The sequence below is a fragment of the Salvelinus alpinus genome, chromosome 31 (assembly GCF_045679555.1).
Source record: "Salvelinus alpinus chromosome 31, SLU_Salpinus.1, whole genome shotgun sequence".
Taxonomy (NCBI): Eukaryota; Metazoa; Chordata; class Actinopteri; order Salmoniformes; family Salmonidae; genus Salvelinus; species Salvelinus alpinus.
Window position 1 is genome coordinate 10,272,788 of NC_092116.1, and position 15,700 is coordinate 10,288,487.

Here is a 15,700-nt window from a genome sequence, read left to right on the forward strand (position 1 = left end):
ACTACCGTTGTTGAAGTCACACAGCAAATTAAATATAGCCACCACTGCAATATTTGGGTCAGTGCCTAAAACCAAGTAAAAACATATCCTGGCTTCAATGCGTACGCAGAGTGATTTTATTGAATTATATGAGGATCATTTAAAGGGAGAATTACGGTTACCAGTTGAATGTATTTCCAACTGCGTATTTTCCTCTGAATTCTCACTCACGGGACTCGGGACTACATTATGTGGAGTCACCTGTGGCCTTGGTAACTGATCATTGGAGTGAAGCGGCACGCGCATCCTTAGCTGTCAGCTGCACGGCTGAGGCTGCTGTATGAAAATGTGAAAATGTGTCAGCTGTTTTTAGCACAAATTAAGAGCATGCTTGGAATAGTGTGTGTGGGTGGGGGAGAAGGATAGTGTGATACAGTGTGTGTGTGTGTGAGAGAGACTCACTGACTGTTGTTATCATTCTGGGCAGCACAGTGGATTCTCCCATTCTGCCAGTCTCCTAGACAACATCCTACTTAACTCTACTCCAGAGAAAAGTCTCTCTCTCTCTCTCTCTCTCTCTCTCTCTCTCTCTCTCTCTGGCTCTCTCTATCCCTCTCTGGCTCTCTCTATCCCTCTCTCTGTCACATGCACACACACACAACACAATCCTAGACTCAAACATATTTTAATCTCTTTCTCCCTTCATACAAATCAAATCCAATTTTATTTGTCACATGTGCCGAATACAACTGGTGTGGACTTTATCGTGAAATGCTTGCCTACGAGCCGTTCCCAACAATGCAGAGTTTAGAAATACAGGGAATAAAATAAAATACACAAGAATGGAGCTATACAGTACCAGATCAATGTGCATGAGGTACAAGATATTTGAGGTAGATACAGTTGAAGTCGGAAGATTACATACACTTAGGTTGGAGTCATTAAAACTCGTTTTTCAACCACTCCACAAATTTCTTGTTAACAAACTATAGTTCTGGCAAGTCGGTTAGGACATCTACTTTGTGCATGACACAAGTAATTGTTCCAAGAATTGTTTACAGACAGATTATTTCACTTATAATTCAATTTATCACAATTCCAGTGGGTCAGAAGTTTGCATACACTAAGTTGACTGTGCCTTTAAACAGCTTGGAAAATTCCAGAACATGATGTCATGGTTTTAGAAGCTTCTGATAAGGCTAATTGACATCATTTGAGTCAATTGGAGGTGTACCTGTGGATATATTTCAAGGCCTACCTTCAAACTGAATGCCTCTTTGCTTGACATCATGGGAAAATCAAAAGAAATCAGCCTCAGAAACAAAATTGTAGACCTCCAGAAGTCTGGTTCATCCTTGGGAGTAATATCCAAATGACAGAAGGTACCACGTCCATCTGTACAAACAATTGTACGCAAGTATAAACACCATGGGACCACGTAGCCGTCATACCGCTCAGGAAGGAAACGCGTTCTGTCTCCTAGAGATTAACGTATTTTGATGCAAAAAGTGCAAATCAATAGCAAAGGACCTTGTGAATATGCTGGAGGAAACAGGTACAAAAGTATCTATATCCACAGTAAAACGAGTCAAATATCGGCATAACCTGAATGGCCACTCAGCATGGAAGAAGCCACCGCTCCAAAACCGCCATAAAACCGCCAGACTACGGTTTGCAACTGCACATGGGGACGAAGATTGGACTGTTTGGAGAAATGTCCTCTGGTCTGATGAAACAAAAATAGAACTCTTTGGCCATAATGACCATCGTTATGTTTGGAGGAAAAACGGGGACGCTTGCAAGCCAAAGAACACCATCCCAACCGTAAAGCACGGGGATGGCAGCATCATGTTGTGGGGGTGCTTTGCTGCAGGAGGGCCTGATGCACTTCACAAAATAGATGGCATCATAAGGAAGGAAAATTATGTGGATATATTGAAGGAACATCTCAAGACATCAGTCAGGAAGTTAAAGCTCGGTCGCAAATGAGTCTTCAAAATGGACAATGACCCCAAGCATACTTCCAAAGTTGTGGCAAAATGGCTTAAGGACAACAAAGTCAAGGTATTGGAGTGACCATCACAAAGCCCTGACCTCAATCCTATAGAAAATTTGAGGGCAGAACTGAAAAGGCGTGTGCGAGCAAGGCCTAGAAACCTGACTCAGTTACACCAGCTCTGTCAGGAGGAATGGGCCAAAATACATCCAACTTATTGTGGGAAGCTTGTGGAAGGTTATCCAAAAAGTTTGAGCCAAGTTAAACAATTTAAAGGCTACCAAATACCAAATACTAATTGAGTGTATGTAAACTTCTGACCCACTGGGAATGTGGTGAAAGAAATAAAAGCTGAAATAAATCGTTCTCTCTACTATTATTCTGGCATTTCACATTCTTAAAATAAAGTGGTGATCCTAACTGACCTAAGACAGGAAATTTCTACTAGGATTAAATGTCAGGAATTGTGAAAAACTGAGTTTAAATTTATTTGGCTACGGTGTATGTAAACTTCCGACTTCAACTGTACATGAAGGCAGGGTATAGTGACGAGGCATCAGGATAGATAATAACAATAAGGTATTTGAGGTACATATGTACATGAAGGCAGGGTAAAGTGACTAGACATCAGGATAGATAATAAGCTATTTGAGGTACATGTGTACATGAAGGCAGGGTAAAGTGACTAGACATCAGGATAGATAATAAGAGTAAAATAAACAACAGTGTAGAAGCAGCAAATGATGAGTGTAAAAGTGTGTAATATGTGTGTTTGTTATGTCAGTATGTATGTGTATTTATAATGTCTAGTGAGTGTGCGTAGGGTCAGTGCAGATAGATGGCGTACCATTAATTGACTATTTACTGTAACAGTCTGGCTATTTAGCAGTCTGATGACTTGGGCGTAGAATCTGTCTCGGAACCTATTGGCCCGAGAGCCGATGCTCCGGTACCGTTTGCCAGACAGAAGCAGAGTGAACAGTCTATGGCTTGGGTGGCTGGAGTCTTTGTCCATTTTTTTCGGGCCTTCCTTTGACACCGCCTGATTTAAACCCTGTATGAACCCTGTATCCTTCTCTCCTATCTATGACAATAGATATGAGAATTGTGTATGAGGAATAGGCTCAGTTATAAGTGAACCCTTGTTTTGTGGGTGACAACGGAACCAAGTCATTTGTGTGAAATAAGCACTTCATTTCTGTGTCATGTAGGGTGGGGCCAGAGACTGTAGATTGCTCCAAGACTGTTGCTAATTAATTTATATAAATATTGAACAATGTTATGATATAGGCCTTTAATATACATGGGTCAATGTAAATAAGAAGTATTATAAACTACTAATTAAGGGTACATTCTGTACCATTTATTTCAATTTCCTCAAGTGTCTTCTGGCTTTACAAACACATTAGTCCAAGAAAGAAAACTAACACATGGTTGCATTCACCAAGGCCTACCCCCACAAGTGAAGCATTAACATTATTTAGCCGATACACCTGAATACCCAACACATGATCCGGGGTCCGTGTGTGAGAGAGATTCTGTTCTTGATTTTCACGAGAGTGGCACATGTAGCTTGTTGTTGTTGGCCTCTCCCTCCTCCCTGCTCACCATGTCACTTGCTTACACTCACAGTAGCCTACAGACACCGCACAACTCCTGCTAGAGCATCACCTCTCGCTACTTCCCCTCCCTCAGGCCTTATCAGCTCTGGTTAATAAAGTAGCCTAAAGATTGAACCTACCGGATCTATACGGAATGGGTTTAGTTGTCCTCTGGTCCGTTCAGAACGGGTCTTATATATCTTTTACTCTCTCTCTCTTTCTTTCTCTCTCTTTCTTTCTCTCTCTCTTTTCTTTATTTTTCTCTCTCTTTTTCTCTCTCTTTTTCTCTCTTTCTCAAAAGTCCCAGCTCCATTAGAGGATGGGTCAATTTTTTTGGGACCCGTGAAGGCCTCTACCCCACATCTCAACAGGATGAACACAACAACAGAAAAACAAACACACAGTGAAGCGTTTCAAGAAATTCAAGTAACAGCTTGCTATTTTATATGACCTTGACACCCGCAATTTCAGTTTAATTGGCGTATATGGATAGAGCCAAACGGTAATGTTTCTTACAGAAGAATTATGGAGAGCATATGCATAACCATGATAGCAGTATTCAAAGCTGTATTTATTATCCTCAACGTCTCATCTTTCAAAATACATCAAGTCCTCGTAACTTACAGCAATTCCCTCACTCAGACAACAAAACATTTGCAAAAGTTACCCAATTAGCGGGAGGGATGAGGCAACTGTGCGCGTGGTGGTCAAGTTCAGAACGGCTGTCAGTCAAAACCCATGCAGAGCTGTGAAACGAAGACCCAGAGCTCGGGCATCATGTATAGCATGTTACTGTACAGCCACTGCGTTCCAATTTAGGTTATAAATAGGTCATTCAAAACACTTTTCCCCAGATGTTTATTGGGATTCCTTGAGTGAGCCAGGACTTCCAGTTCATATCCATGTTCTTGAGTTGACTGCATTCAACCAGTATTTGAACAAATGAAATGGATGTTGTTGTAATGAAGTTCACCCTGCGTGTCTTGATGAACCAACTGTCGTCTACACCTCCCTCCTGTTTCTCACTTGGGCTTCCTGCCAGGAACGACTGACGTTCCTTACATAGTAATACTGCCTTGTAAGGTTATTCCTTAGATGGCACAGCACAATAGGCCAGTGCATCAATCACCATTTGTATCGAGGTTTGAATCATATATATATATATATATATAATGTACTCACACATCTTCATTATCTAAGACATGTTTATGTTACAGTTGAGATGTGTACTGCCTTAATAACAAGGGTGCTACTACCAGTCTCATGACTCACATACACTTTTGAAAAACAAAACGAAGACAAACATGATGTTTCATAATGATTACCCCCAGTGCAGAGTGGACTATAGACATGCACCTATGTCTGGACCCTTTGCCATTCGAGCAGGGGAAGTGGAATTGGGTCCGAAAAAGTAATAATCACAAAGTAAACATCACAAGTAAGGCATGCATCCTAAAAAAGAAAAGACTGTGCACACTGGGATTTTGTGTCGGAGAATTTCGGATGAAGCCAATGCTTTTTCAATGGGAGTCATCCGTTGCCGGATGAATGGCAACTGTTGAAGATTAGCCAACAAGAAATGCACAAAGCTTCTGAAATAGTTGATTTTAGTTGTACTTTTGCCGGACAAAGAACAGACAATGATGTATGTCATATGAGTGGGGTGTATAAACAAACCTGGCGTGTGTCTGTGGGAGAGATGCTGTGTGTGTCACATGTTGTTGATAAACTGCCGACTTGACATCTTTTCACAGCATGCATGGCCAGGCGGTGCTCGTTCTCACCATAGGATAAACTATGGCATTGTTAATTCTGTGTAACTGAATTTCTGTCTGTCTCTCTCTCTCTCGCTTTTCTGTCTCTCAGATGTGATCAAGCTGCAGTTGGTGGAGGCCGGCCTGGTGGAGTGTCTGTTAGATGTGGTAGTTCACACAGTGGACGGAGTGCGGGAGGAGGATGTGGCGCAGCTCAAAACAGCCTCCGACCTCATGGTGCTGCTGCTGCTGGGAGGTACTACAAACACACATACAGTTGGGAATTTGTATTAGGATTAAATGTCAGGAATTGTGAAAAACTGAGTTTAAATGTATTTGGCTAAGGTGTATGTAAACTTCCGACTTCAACCATACATACATGCATACAGGTGAAGTCGGAAGTTTACATACACCTTAGCCAAATACATTTAAACTCAGTTTTTCACAATTCCTGACATTTAATAGGAGTAAAAATTCCCTGTCTTAGGTCAGTTAGGATCACCACTTTATTTTAAGAATGTGAAATGTCAGAATAATAGTAGAGAATGATTTTATTTAAGCTTTTATTTCTTTGATCACATTCCCAATGGGTCAGAAGTTTACATACACTCAATTAGTATTTGGTAGCATTGCCTTTAAATTGTTTAACTTGGGTCAAACGTTTCGGGTAGCTTTCCACAAGCTTCCCACAATAAGTTGGGTGAATTTGGGCCCATTCCTCCTGACAGAGCTGGTGTAACTGAGTCAGGTTTGTATTCCTCCTTGCTCGCACACACTTTTTCAGTTCTGCCCACAAATGTTCTATGGGATTGAGGTCAGGGCATTGTGATGGCCACTCCAATACATTGACTTTGTTGTCCTTAAGCCATTTTGCCACAACTTTAGAAGTATGCTTGGGGTCATTGTCCATTTGGAAGACCCATTTGCGACCAAGCTTTAACTTCCTGACTGATGTCTTGAGATGTTGCTTCAATATATCCACATAATTTTCCTCCCTGATGATATCGATTTTGTGAAGTGCACCAGTCCCTCTTGCAGCAAAGCACCCCCACAACATGATGCTTTCACCACCGTGCTTCACGGTTGGGATAGTGTTCTTTGGCTTGCAAGCCTCCCCCTTTTTCCTCCAAACATAACGATGGGCATTATGGCCAAACAGTTCAATTTTTGTTTCATCAGACCAGAGGATATTTCTCCAAAAAGTATGATCTTTGTCCCCATGTGCAGTTGCAAACTTTTTTATGGCGGTTTTGGAGCAGTGGCTTCTTCCTTGCTGAGAGGCATTCAGGTTATGTGGATATAGGACTCGTTTTACTGTGGATATAGATACTTTTGTACCTGTTTCCTCCAGCATCTTCACAAGGTCCTTTGCTGTTGTTCTGGGATTGATTTGTACTTTTTGCACCAAAGTACGTTCATCTCTAGGAGACAGAACGCGTCTCCTTCCTGAGCGGTATGACGGCTGCGTGGTCCCATGGTGTTTATACCTACGTACTATTGTTTGCACAGATGAACGTGGTACCTTCAGGCGTTTGGAAATTGCTCCCAAGGGATGAACCAGACTTGTGGAGGTGTACAATTTTGTTTCTGAAGTCTTGGCTGATTTCGTTTTGATTTTTCCATGATGTCAAGCAAAGAGGCACTGAGTTTGAAGGTAGGCCTTGAAATACATCCACAGGTAAACATCCAATTGACTCAAATGATGTCAATTAGCCTATCAGAAGCTTCTAAACCCATGACACAATTTTCTGGTATTTTCCAAGCTGTTAAAAAGCACACTCAACTTAGTGTATGTAAACTTCTGACCCACTGGAATTGTGATACAGTGAAATAATCTATCTGTAAACAATTGTTGGAAGAATTACTTGTGTCATGCATAAAGTAGATGTCCTTACCGACTTGCCAAAACTATAGTTTATTAACAAGAAATTTGTGGAGTGGTTGAAAAATGAGTTTTAATGACTCCAACCTAAGTGTATGTAAACTTCCGTCTTCAACTGTACGTACATACACACACACACACACACACACACACACACACACACACACACACACACAGAGAGAGGCTCATGGATGTGCGAACACTTAAACTAAGGCCAAATTAAAGCTCTGAACCAAATAAAAATGTATTGGTCACATGCGCCGAATACAACAGGTGTAGATTTTACCGTGAAATGCTTACTTACGAACCCATTTCCATCAATGCAGAGTTAAAAAGCAATAAAAATATACACTACTCGTCGTGGGTGATCAGGCCTACCACCGTCGTGTCGTCGGCAAACTTAGTGATGGTGTTGGAGTCGTGCATGGCCATGCAGTTGTGGGTGAACAGGGAGTACAGGAGGGGACTAAGCGCACGTGCCCCCGCGTTGAGGGTCAGCGTGGCAGATGTGTCGTTGCCTACCCTCACAACCTGGGGATGGCCCGTCAGGAAGTCCAGGGTCCTTAGCTTAGTGATGAGCTTGGAGGGCACTATGGTCATGAACGCTGGCTGAGCAGTAGTCAATGAACAGCATTCGCATATAGGTGTTCCTTTTGTCCAAGTGGGAAAGGGAAGTGTGGAGTTCAATAGAGATTGGGTCATCTGTGAATCTCTTGGGGCAGTAAACGAATTGGAGTGGGTCCAGGGTTTCTGGGATGCTTGTGTTGATGTGAGCCATGACTAGCCTTTCAAAGCATTTTATGGATACAGATGTGAGTGCTACGGGGCGGTAGTCATTTAGACGGATTACCTTTGCATTCTTGGGCACAGGGACTATGGTGGTTTGCTTGAAACGTGTAGGTATTACAGACTGGGTCAGGGAGAGGTTGAAAATGTCATACTAGCCAGCTGGTCAGCGCATGCTCGGAGTACATATCCTGGTAATCTGTGTGAATGTTAACCTGTTAAAAGGTATTACTCATATCGGCTATGGAGAGTGATCACAGTCATCCGGAACAGCTGGTGCTCTCACGAATGGTTCAGTGTTGCTTGCCTTGAAGTGAGCATTGATGGCAATTAGCTTACCTGGTAGGCTCGCATCACTGGGCAGCTCTCGGCTGGGTTTCCCTTTGTAATCCGTGATAGTTTGCAAGCCCTGCCACATCTGACGAGTGTCAGAGACGGTTTAGTAGGATTCGATCTTAGTCCTGTAATGGCGCTTTGCCTGTGATGGTTCGTCGGAGGTTGTAGCGGGATTTCTTATAAGAGTCTGGATTTGTGCCCCGCTCCTTGAAAGCAGCAGCTCTAGCCTTTAGCTCAGTGTAGATGTTACCTGTAATCCATGGCTTCTGGTTGGGATATATAGTGCATTCAGAAAGTATTCAGATCCCTTGACCTTTTCCACATGTTGCGTTATAGACTTATTCTAAAATTGATTGCACATTTTTCCCCCCTCATCAATCTACACACAATACCCCATAATGACAAAGCAAAAACATATTTTTTATGAATTTGCAAAAATTTGTAAAAACGTATCACATTTACACAATTATTCAGACCATTTACTCCGTACTCTGTTGAAGCACCTTTGGCAGTGATTACAGCCTTGAGTATTTTTGGGTCTGACGCTACAAGCTTGGCACACCTGTATTTGGGGAGTTTCTCCCATTTTTCTTTGCAGATCCTCTCAAGCTCTGTCAGGTTGGATGAGGAGCATGCTGCACAGCTATTTTCAGGTCTTTCCAGAGATGTTCGGTCGGGTTCAAGTCCAGGCTCTGGCTGGGTCACTCAAGGACATTCAGAGACTTGTCCCGAAGCCACTCCTGCGTTGTCTAGGCTGTGTGCTTAGGGTCGTTGTCCTGTTGGAAGGTGAGCCTTCGCCCCAGTCTGAGGTCCTGAGCGCTCTGGAGCAGGTTTTCATCAAGGATCTCTTTGTACTTTGCTCCGTTCATCTTTCCCTCGATCCAGGCTTGTCTCCCAGGCCCTGCCGCTGACAAACATCCCCACAGCATGATGCTGCCACCACCATGCTTCACCGTAGGGATGGTGCCAGGTTTCCTCTAGATGTGATGCTTGGCATTCAGGCCAAAGAGTTCAATCTTGGTTTCATAAGACCAGAGAATCTTGTTTCTCATGGTTTGAGTCCTTTAGGTGTTTTTTGGCAAACTCCAAGCGGGCTGTCGTGACCCTTTTACTGAGGAGTGGCTTGAGTCTGACAACTCTACCATAAAGGCCTGATTGGTGGAGTGCTGCAGAGATGGATGTCCTTCTGGAAGGTTCTCCCATCTCCACAACGGAGCTCTGTCAGAGTGACCATCGGGTTCTTGGTCACTTCTCAGACCATGGCCCTTCTCCCCCCATTGCTCAGTTTGGTCGGGCAGCCAGCTCTAAGAAGAGTATTGGTGGTTCCAAACTTCTAACATCTTGGGGACCTTCAATGCTGCAGACACATTTTGGTACGCTTCCCAGATCTGTGCCTCGACACAATCCTGTCTCGGAGCTCTACGGACAATTTCTTCGACCTCATGGCTTGGTTTTTGCACTGACATGCGCTGTCAACTGTGGAACCTTATATAGACAGGTATGTGCCTTTCCAAATCATGTCCAATCAATTGAATTTACCACAGGCGGACTCCAAGTTGTAGAAACAATTTTAGTCTCATAAAAAAAGGTCTGAATACTTATGTATATAAGGTATTTCTGTTTAATATTTAATTTGCAAACATTTCAAAAATCCTGTTTTCGCTTTGTCATTATGGGGTATTGTTGAGGAAAAACATTTATTTAATACATTTTAGAATAAGGCTATAACGTAACAAAATGTGGAGAAGGGGTCTGAATACTTTCCTAATCCACTGTATACGTATGGTCACTGTGGGGAGGACGTCGTCGACGCACTTATTAATGAATCCGATGACTGATGTGGTAAACTCTTCAATGCCATTGAATGAATCCCGGTACATTTTCCAGTCTGTGCTAGCAAAACAGTCCTGTTGCTTAGCTTCATCTGACCACTTCTGTATTGAGCGTGTCACTGGTACTTACTGTTTGAATTTTTGCTTGTAAGCAGGAATCAATTTTTAACCTTTATTTAACTAGACAAGTTGGTGAAGAACAAATTCTTCTTTACAATGACGGCTTACCCCGGCCAAACCCCGACGACGCTGAGCCAATTTTTCGCCACCCTATGGGACTCCTAAGCACGGCCGGTTGTGATACAGCCTGGATTCGAACCAGGTTGTCTGTAGTGACGCCTCTAGCACTGAGATGCAGTGCTTTAGACCACTGCGCCACTCAGGATAGAGTTCTGGTCAGATTTGCCAGATGGAGGGTGAGGGAGAGCTTGTATGCGTCTCTGTGTGTGGAGTAAAGATGATCTACAGTTTTTTCCCCCTCTAGTTGCACAGGTGACATGATGTTAGAAATGAACTAAAACGGATTTCAGGTTTCCTGCATTAAAATCACCGGCCACTAGGAGCGCGGCCTCTGGATGAGCATTGTCTTGTTTGCTTATAGCTCCATACAGCTCGTTGAGTGCGCTCTTAGTGCCAGCATCGGTTTGTGGTGGTAAATAGACAGCTACGAAAAATATAGATGGAAACTCTCTTGGTTAATAGTATGGTCTGCATGTTATCATTAGGTATTCTAACTCAGACGGGCAAAACCTTGAGACTTCCTTAATATTAGAGATCGCCCACCAGCTGTTGTTAACAAAGAGACACACACCCAACCCCCTGGTCTTCCCGGATGCAGCCGCTCTGTCCTGCCGACGCAATAAAATGCTACCGTCACATCTCAACTGCAACATAAACATGTCTTCGATAAGGATGATTCAGTGCCTACGATTCAAACCTAGATTAAAAACTCCTAGATCTATGTACTGACCCTTTGTGCTGTGGTTGCTTTGACTGGGTTTCAAGCATGTGCATGGAAACCGTTCCCCTCAGGCCAACTGATAGACGGGAGGGAATAGAGTGTGAGAGGGAATAAGAATAGGGTAGGAAGAAAGAGCAGGTTGGGAAAAGAAAGATATGACGGAGAATGAGATGGTATTGTGATGAGTGAATCTTCAGATGGACTCTCAGCCTTACTTAGAGCAGAGTGGTGGAGAATACCTTGTGAATCCATTTGTGAATATTTTATGACAACCGAATGTGAGGGAGAATGTGGTTGTAGATCTCGGTGCGTTTAGAGGCCTCGATATCATCATCTGGTTTCCATAGCATTCTCCTAGACTACTTATTCTTCCTATCCACTTTCATTTACACTGAAGCTAAGGAGGACATTTCTCCTGTAACCTTTTCTGACCAAAACATACATGCTTATTTGTGTCTCTGTGTGTTCGTGCACACGCGCGTGGTCTTTTTTATGCTTTTCTGTTTAATAAATAACTGCTTTGTCATTTTACTGCTGCAGTAGGTGGGTGTTTGTGTTGACAGCCTCTCCCCACCTCTCCTCAGATGAGTCCATGCAGAAGCTGTTTGAGGGGGGCAAGGGCAGTGTGTTCCAGAGGGTCCTGTCCTGGGTGCCATCCCACAACCACCAGCTGCAGCTGGCTGGGGCACTGGCCATCGCCAACTTCGCTCGCAACGGTGAGGAGGCTATAGAAATACAGTTAATAGAAGGGACAAAGCCCTTTAGACCATTCTATTTCTATGGAGGGAGGGTACACATTGCCTATGGTAACAGATTGAACCAAAAAGGGTTTTATTCAGGATAAAACTCCCCTTGGATGGCTTTAATACTGACCACAATCTGGGTCACGTTACGTGGGGTGTGACTTCACAGAACGTTCCGATACTGTAGAAATGTATAGAACAGAATGTGTAGAACAGACACTTTTCTGTGTAGTAGAATAGCGAATCGGCACAACACTCAGATTGTAGAAATGCTTCTCTGTCATGTAGAACAGTTAATCAGCATGCGGCACATCTCTCCACATTCTCCCAGATGTCTTCTAGATCAGTTTTCCCCCTAATAAAACCTGCTGCCTCAGTGCGCTGAATATAGATCACAGGCCCGGCCATTAGTCATTCCATATCATTACTCATCTAAACCACAGCGTTTCGTCCCGTGTCAGCGAATCCTGCGTCCAGGCTGACTTCAAACATTCACCCTGATAAATAAAAGTCCTTATTATAGCCTCCCTAATGATTTATTCCGTACATGGATGTGAAGAGAATAATCTGCATGTAACCTGTTTTCCTAGTTTCTATCAAACGATGAAGGTAAAATTACGGTCAGAGTGAAATGGCATTGGAACATTCTCCTCCTAACACCTATCCAGTCCTTTATAGATCTGGGGATAGGGGTTCTTCAGAACTTTGATTTGTGGAAACAGATATGTTAGAGCATGGTGGGAGCAAATGCCTGCACAGCCCATAGCTTTTACTGAGCAGTGGGTTAAGTAATGACCTAATAATGTAATGATGATTTCTCCCCCAGATGGGAACTGCATCCACATGGTGGAATCCGGCATCGTTCAGAAGCTGCTGGAGCTGCTGGATCGCCACGTGGACGAGGGCAACGTCACCGTGCAGCACGCCGCGCTCAGCGCCCTGCGCAACCTGGCCATACCTGGTGAGACTCCCAAGGCATTCCAAGCCTGATTGAGTATACTGTCAATGTTGTGTATGACTCATAGGCAATTCTTTAACATTCATTTCCTGTTCCAAGTGCTTCCCCTGCACTCGTTTGTTATCTGTGGGTGGGGGGTAGGTCTTGGCAAATGTAACTGCAAACAAGTACAGGAGCAGCACTTTGACTAGAAGTTGTTCTTTGATTGAGCCTTAATTGGTTAATACTGGTTGAATACAATAGTTACAAAGTGTATTTTCATGGTGTACTGCATTGGCAGCTTAGAGCTGAATTGCAGTGTATAGTCCTAAATAAGTAAAATAATTAATTTGCTACATGTCTTAAGGGAGAATAGTTTGAATGTATGTATTTATTTATGCATTGATTTATTTAATGTGTTTCATCTTTGTTTATTCTTCTTCTCCTGTCCCTTCAGTGGTGAACAAGGCTAAGATGCTGTCGGCAGGTGTGTCAGATACGGTGTTGAAGTTCCTCCCGTCAGAGATGCCTCCTGTCCAGTTCAAACTGCTGGGCACGTTACGCATGCTCATCGACACGCAAGGTAGAACACCTTTTATAGCACATCTACAACATCTATAACGCACTGTAGAACACCTTCCTAATGATGCCATAAACCATCGGACTGTGCCTCGCCCTCCGTCTTCAGTGCCTCACGCTCCTTCTTCAAATTTACCACTATCAGTGAAAGGTGTGAATGTTTCCACCCATAAATATATATAGCAACCTTTTCCAAAATAGAGGCTAGAATTCCTTCCTTATGATGCACTAACCTTGAACCGTTCTGTACCTCACATTTTATCCTTAAATGGACCAGTATGTATTTTTTTTATTCAGCAGAAAGTTGGATAGGAAAGTACTCCCACAAAAGAGCCTCGGAATACGATACGTTTCTGTCAAATGTTGTTGAATCTTGATCAAGAAGGGGTTGGGTTGGGGAGTACCGGGCAAGGCCAAGTGCAAACCAGTTAGATCCAGAGTGACATGGATATCGATGGCATCCATCTTTGATTGAATTGCTATGGAACGGAGTGTGACAGTGAGATGCAGACAGTTGACAGGGTGTTAGAATAGCAGTCTACTCGAGGTGATAGGACTAATGCGTGCCCTTTTTCTGACCATGTCATTATGAGAGTTTTTTCTTCTTCTACTTCTTCCTCCCTGGAGTTCAGGGATTCATTAGAGCAAATACTACAAAGTGCCAATTGTTACCAAGAAGTGACCCATTTTTTTTTTGTTGTGTATTTTCAAGTTACCAAGTATAATAATAGTTAGGAACCAAGTAATTCTAGTTCATATACCAGAAAGCTACCAATGGTATAGAGCTGTGAAATAAAGCGTTACCTGTTATTGTGTCCCCCCCCATCCCCCAGCGGATGCGGCAGACCAGCTGGGGACCAATGGGAAGCTGGTGGAGCGTCTGGTAGAGTGGTGTGAGGCCAAGGACCACGCAGGGGTCATGGGAGAGTCCAATAGGCTGCTTTCAGCCCTCATCCGCCACAGCAAGTCAAAGGTTAGGGCCGGCTGCCATGAAAACACACCATCTGTGGCTGGCTGCCACCACAGATTACATCCTGACCCATATCTGAACTGCATACACACACACACTGAATGTATATGTTATCAGCTATATTTTAATCAAAGGCTGTATCAGCTAGCTTGTCTTTACTAATCTAACTCTCAGCTCAAAATCCAATCCATGCTTTATGTTACATCATTCATCAAGGGAACAGAACAACTGAGGTGGGAGTCATGTTCTAACTCTTCCTGATATACGGTGTTCCTTGTTGACTCACGCCCGGAGACAGCGTTGTCAGTTCTGCTACATTTCCTACCCGGTCCCTCATCTGAGGAGAATGACTCGGGGGCACCTCAGACTCTGGTTGTCTCATTCTTAGACTGTAGATTTATGAGCTCCAGGCTCTAAATGTTTCTGTCCTATTTGCAGATCGCTAGATAGAATAGAACCCTGTGGAAGCACCACAGATGTACAGTTGAAGTCAGAAGTTTACATACACTTAGGTTGGAGTCATTCAAACTTGTTTTTCAACCACTCCACAAATTTCTTGTTAACAAACTATAGTTTTGCCAAGTCGGTTAGGACATCTACTTTGTGCATGACACAAGTAATTTTTCCAACAATTGTTTACAGACAGATTATTTCACTGTATCACAATTCCAGTGGGTTGGACGTTTGCATACACTAAGTTGACTGTGCCTTTAAACAGCTTGGAAAATTCCAGAAAATGATGTTATGGCTTTAGAAGCTTCTGATATGCTAATTGACATAATTGGAATCAATTGGAAGAAATCAGCCAAGACCTCAGAAAAAAAATTGTAGACCTCCACAAGTCTGGTTCATCCTTGGGAGCAATTTCCAAACGCCTGAAGGTACCACGTTCATCAAACAATTGTACGCAAGTATAAACACCATGGGACCACGCAGCTGTCATACCGCTCAGGAAGGAGACACGTTCTGTCTCCTAGAGATGAATATGCTTTGGTGCAAAAAGTGCAAATCAATCCCAGAACAACAGTAAAGGACCTTGTGAAGATGCTGGAGGAAATGGGTACAAAAGTATCTATATCCACAGTAAAACGAGTCCTATATTGACATAACCTGAAAGGCCGCTCAGCAAGGAAGAAGCCACTGCTCCAAAACCGCCATAAAAAAGCCAGACTACGGTTTGCAACTGCACATGGGGACAAAGATCGTACTATTTGGAGAAATGTCCTCCATGAAACAAAAATTATTGTTTGGTCATAATGACCATTGTTATGTTTGGAGGAAAAAGGGGGAGGCTTGTAAGCCGAAGTACACCATCCCAACCTTCAGGCACAGGGGTGGCAGCAT

General features: G+C 43.2%; 1 protein-coding gene across 3 annotated transcripts in view; it reads left to right on the forward strand.

Moving 5' to 3' along the window:
• Positions 1-15,700, forward strand: part of LOC139561629 (rap1 GTPase-GDP dissociation stimulator 1-like) — a 52,468-nt gene that overhangs the window by 33,109 nt on the left and 3,659 nt on the right. For all 3 annotated transcript variants that reach the window (XM_071378851.1, XM_071378849.1, XM_071378852.1), the window contains 5 exons: positions 5,443-5,586; positions 11,712-11,843; positions 12,697-12,831; positions 13,265-13,390; positions 14,220-14,359. In XM_071378851.1, coding sequence (XP_071234952.1) covers positions 5,443-5,586; positions 11,712-11,843; positions 12,697-12,831; positions 13,265-13,390; positions 14,220-14,359 — 677 coding nt within the window. The remainder of the gene's footprint in view (positions 1-5,442; positions 5,587-11,711; positions 11,844-12,696; positions 12,832-13,264; positions 13,391-14,219; positions 14,360-15,700) is intronic.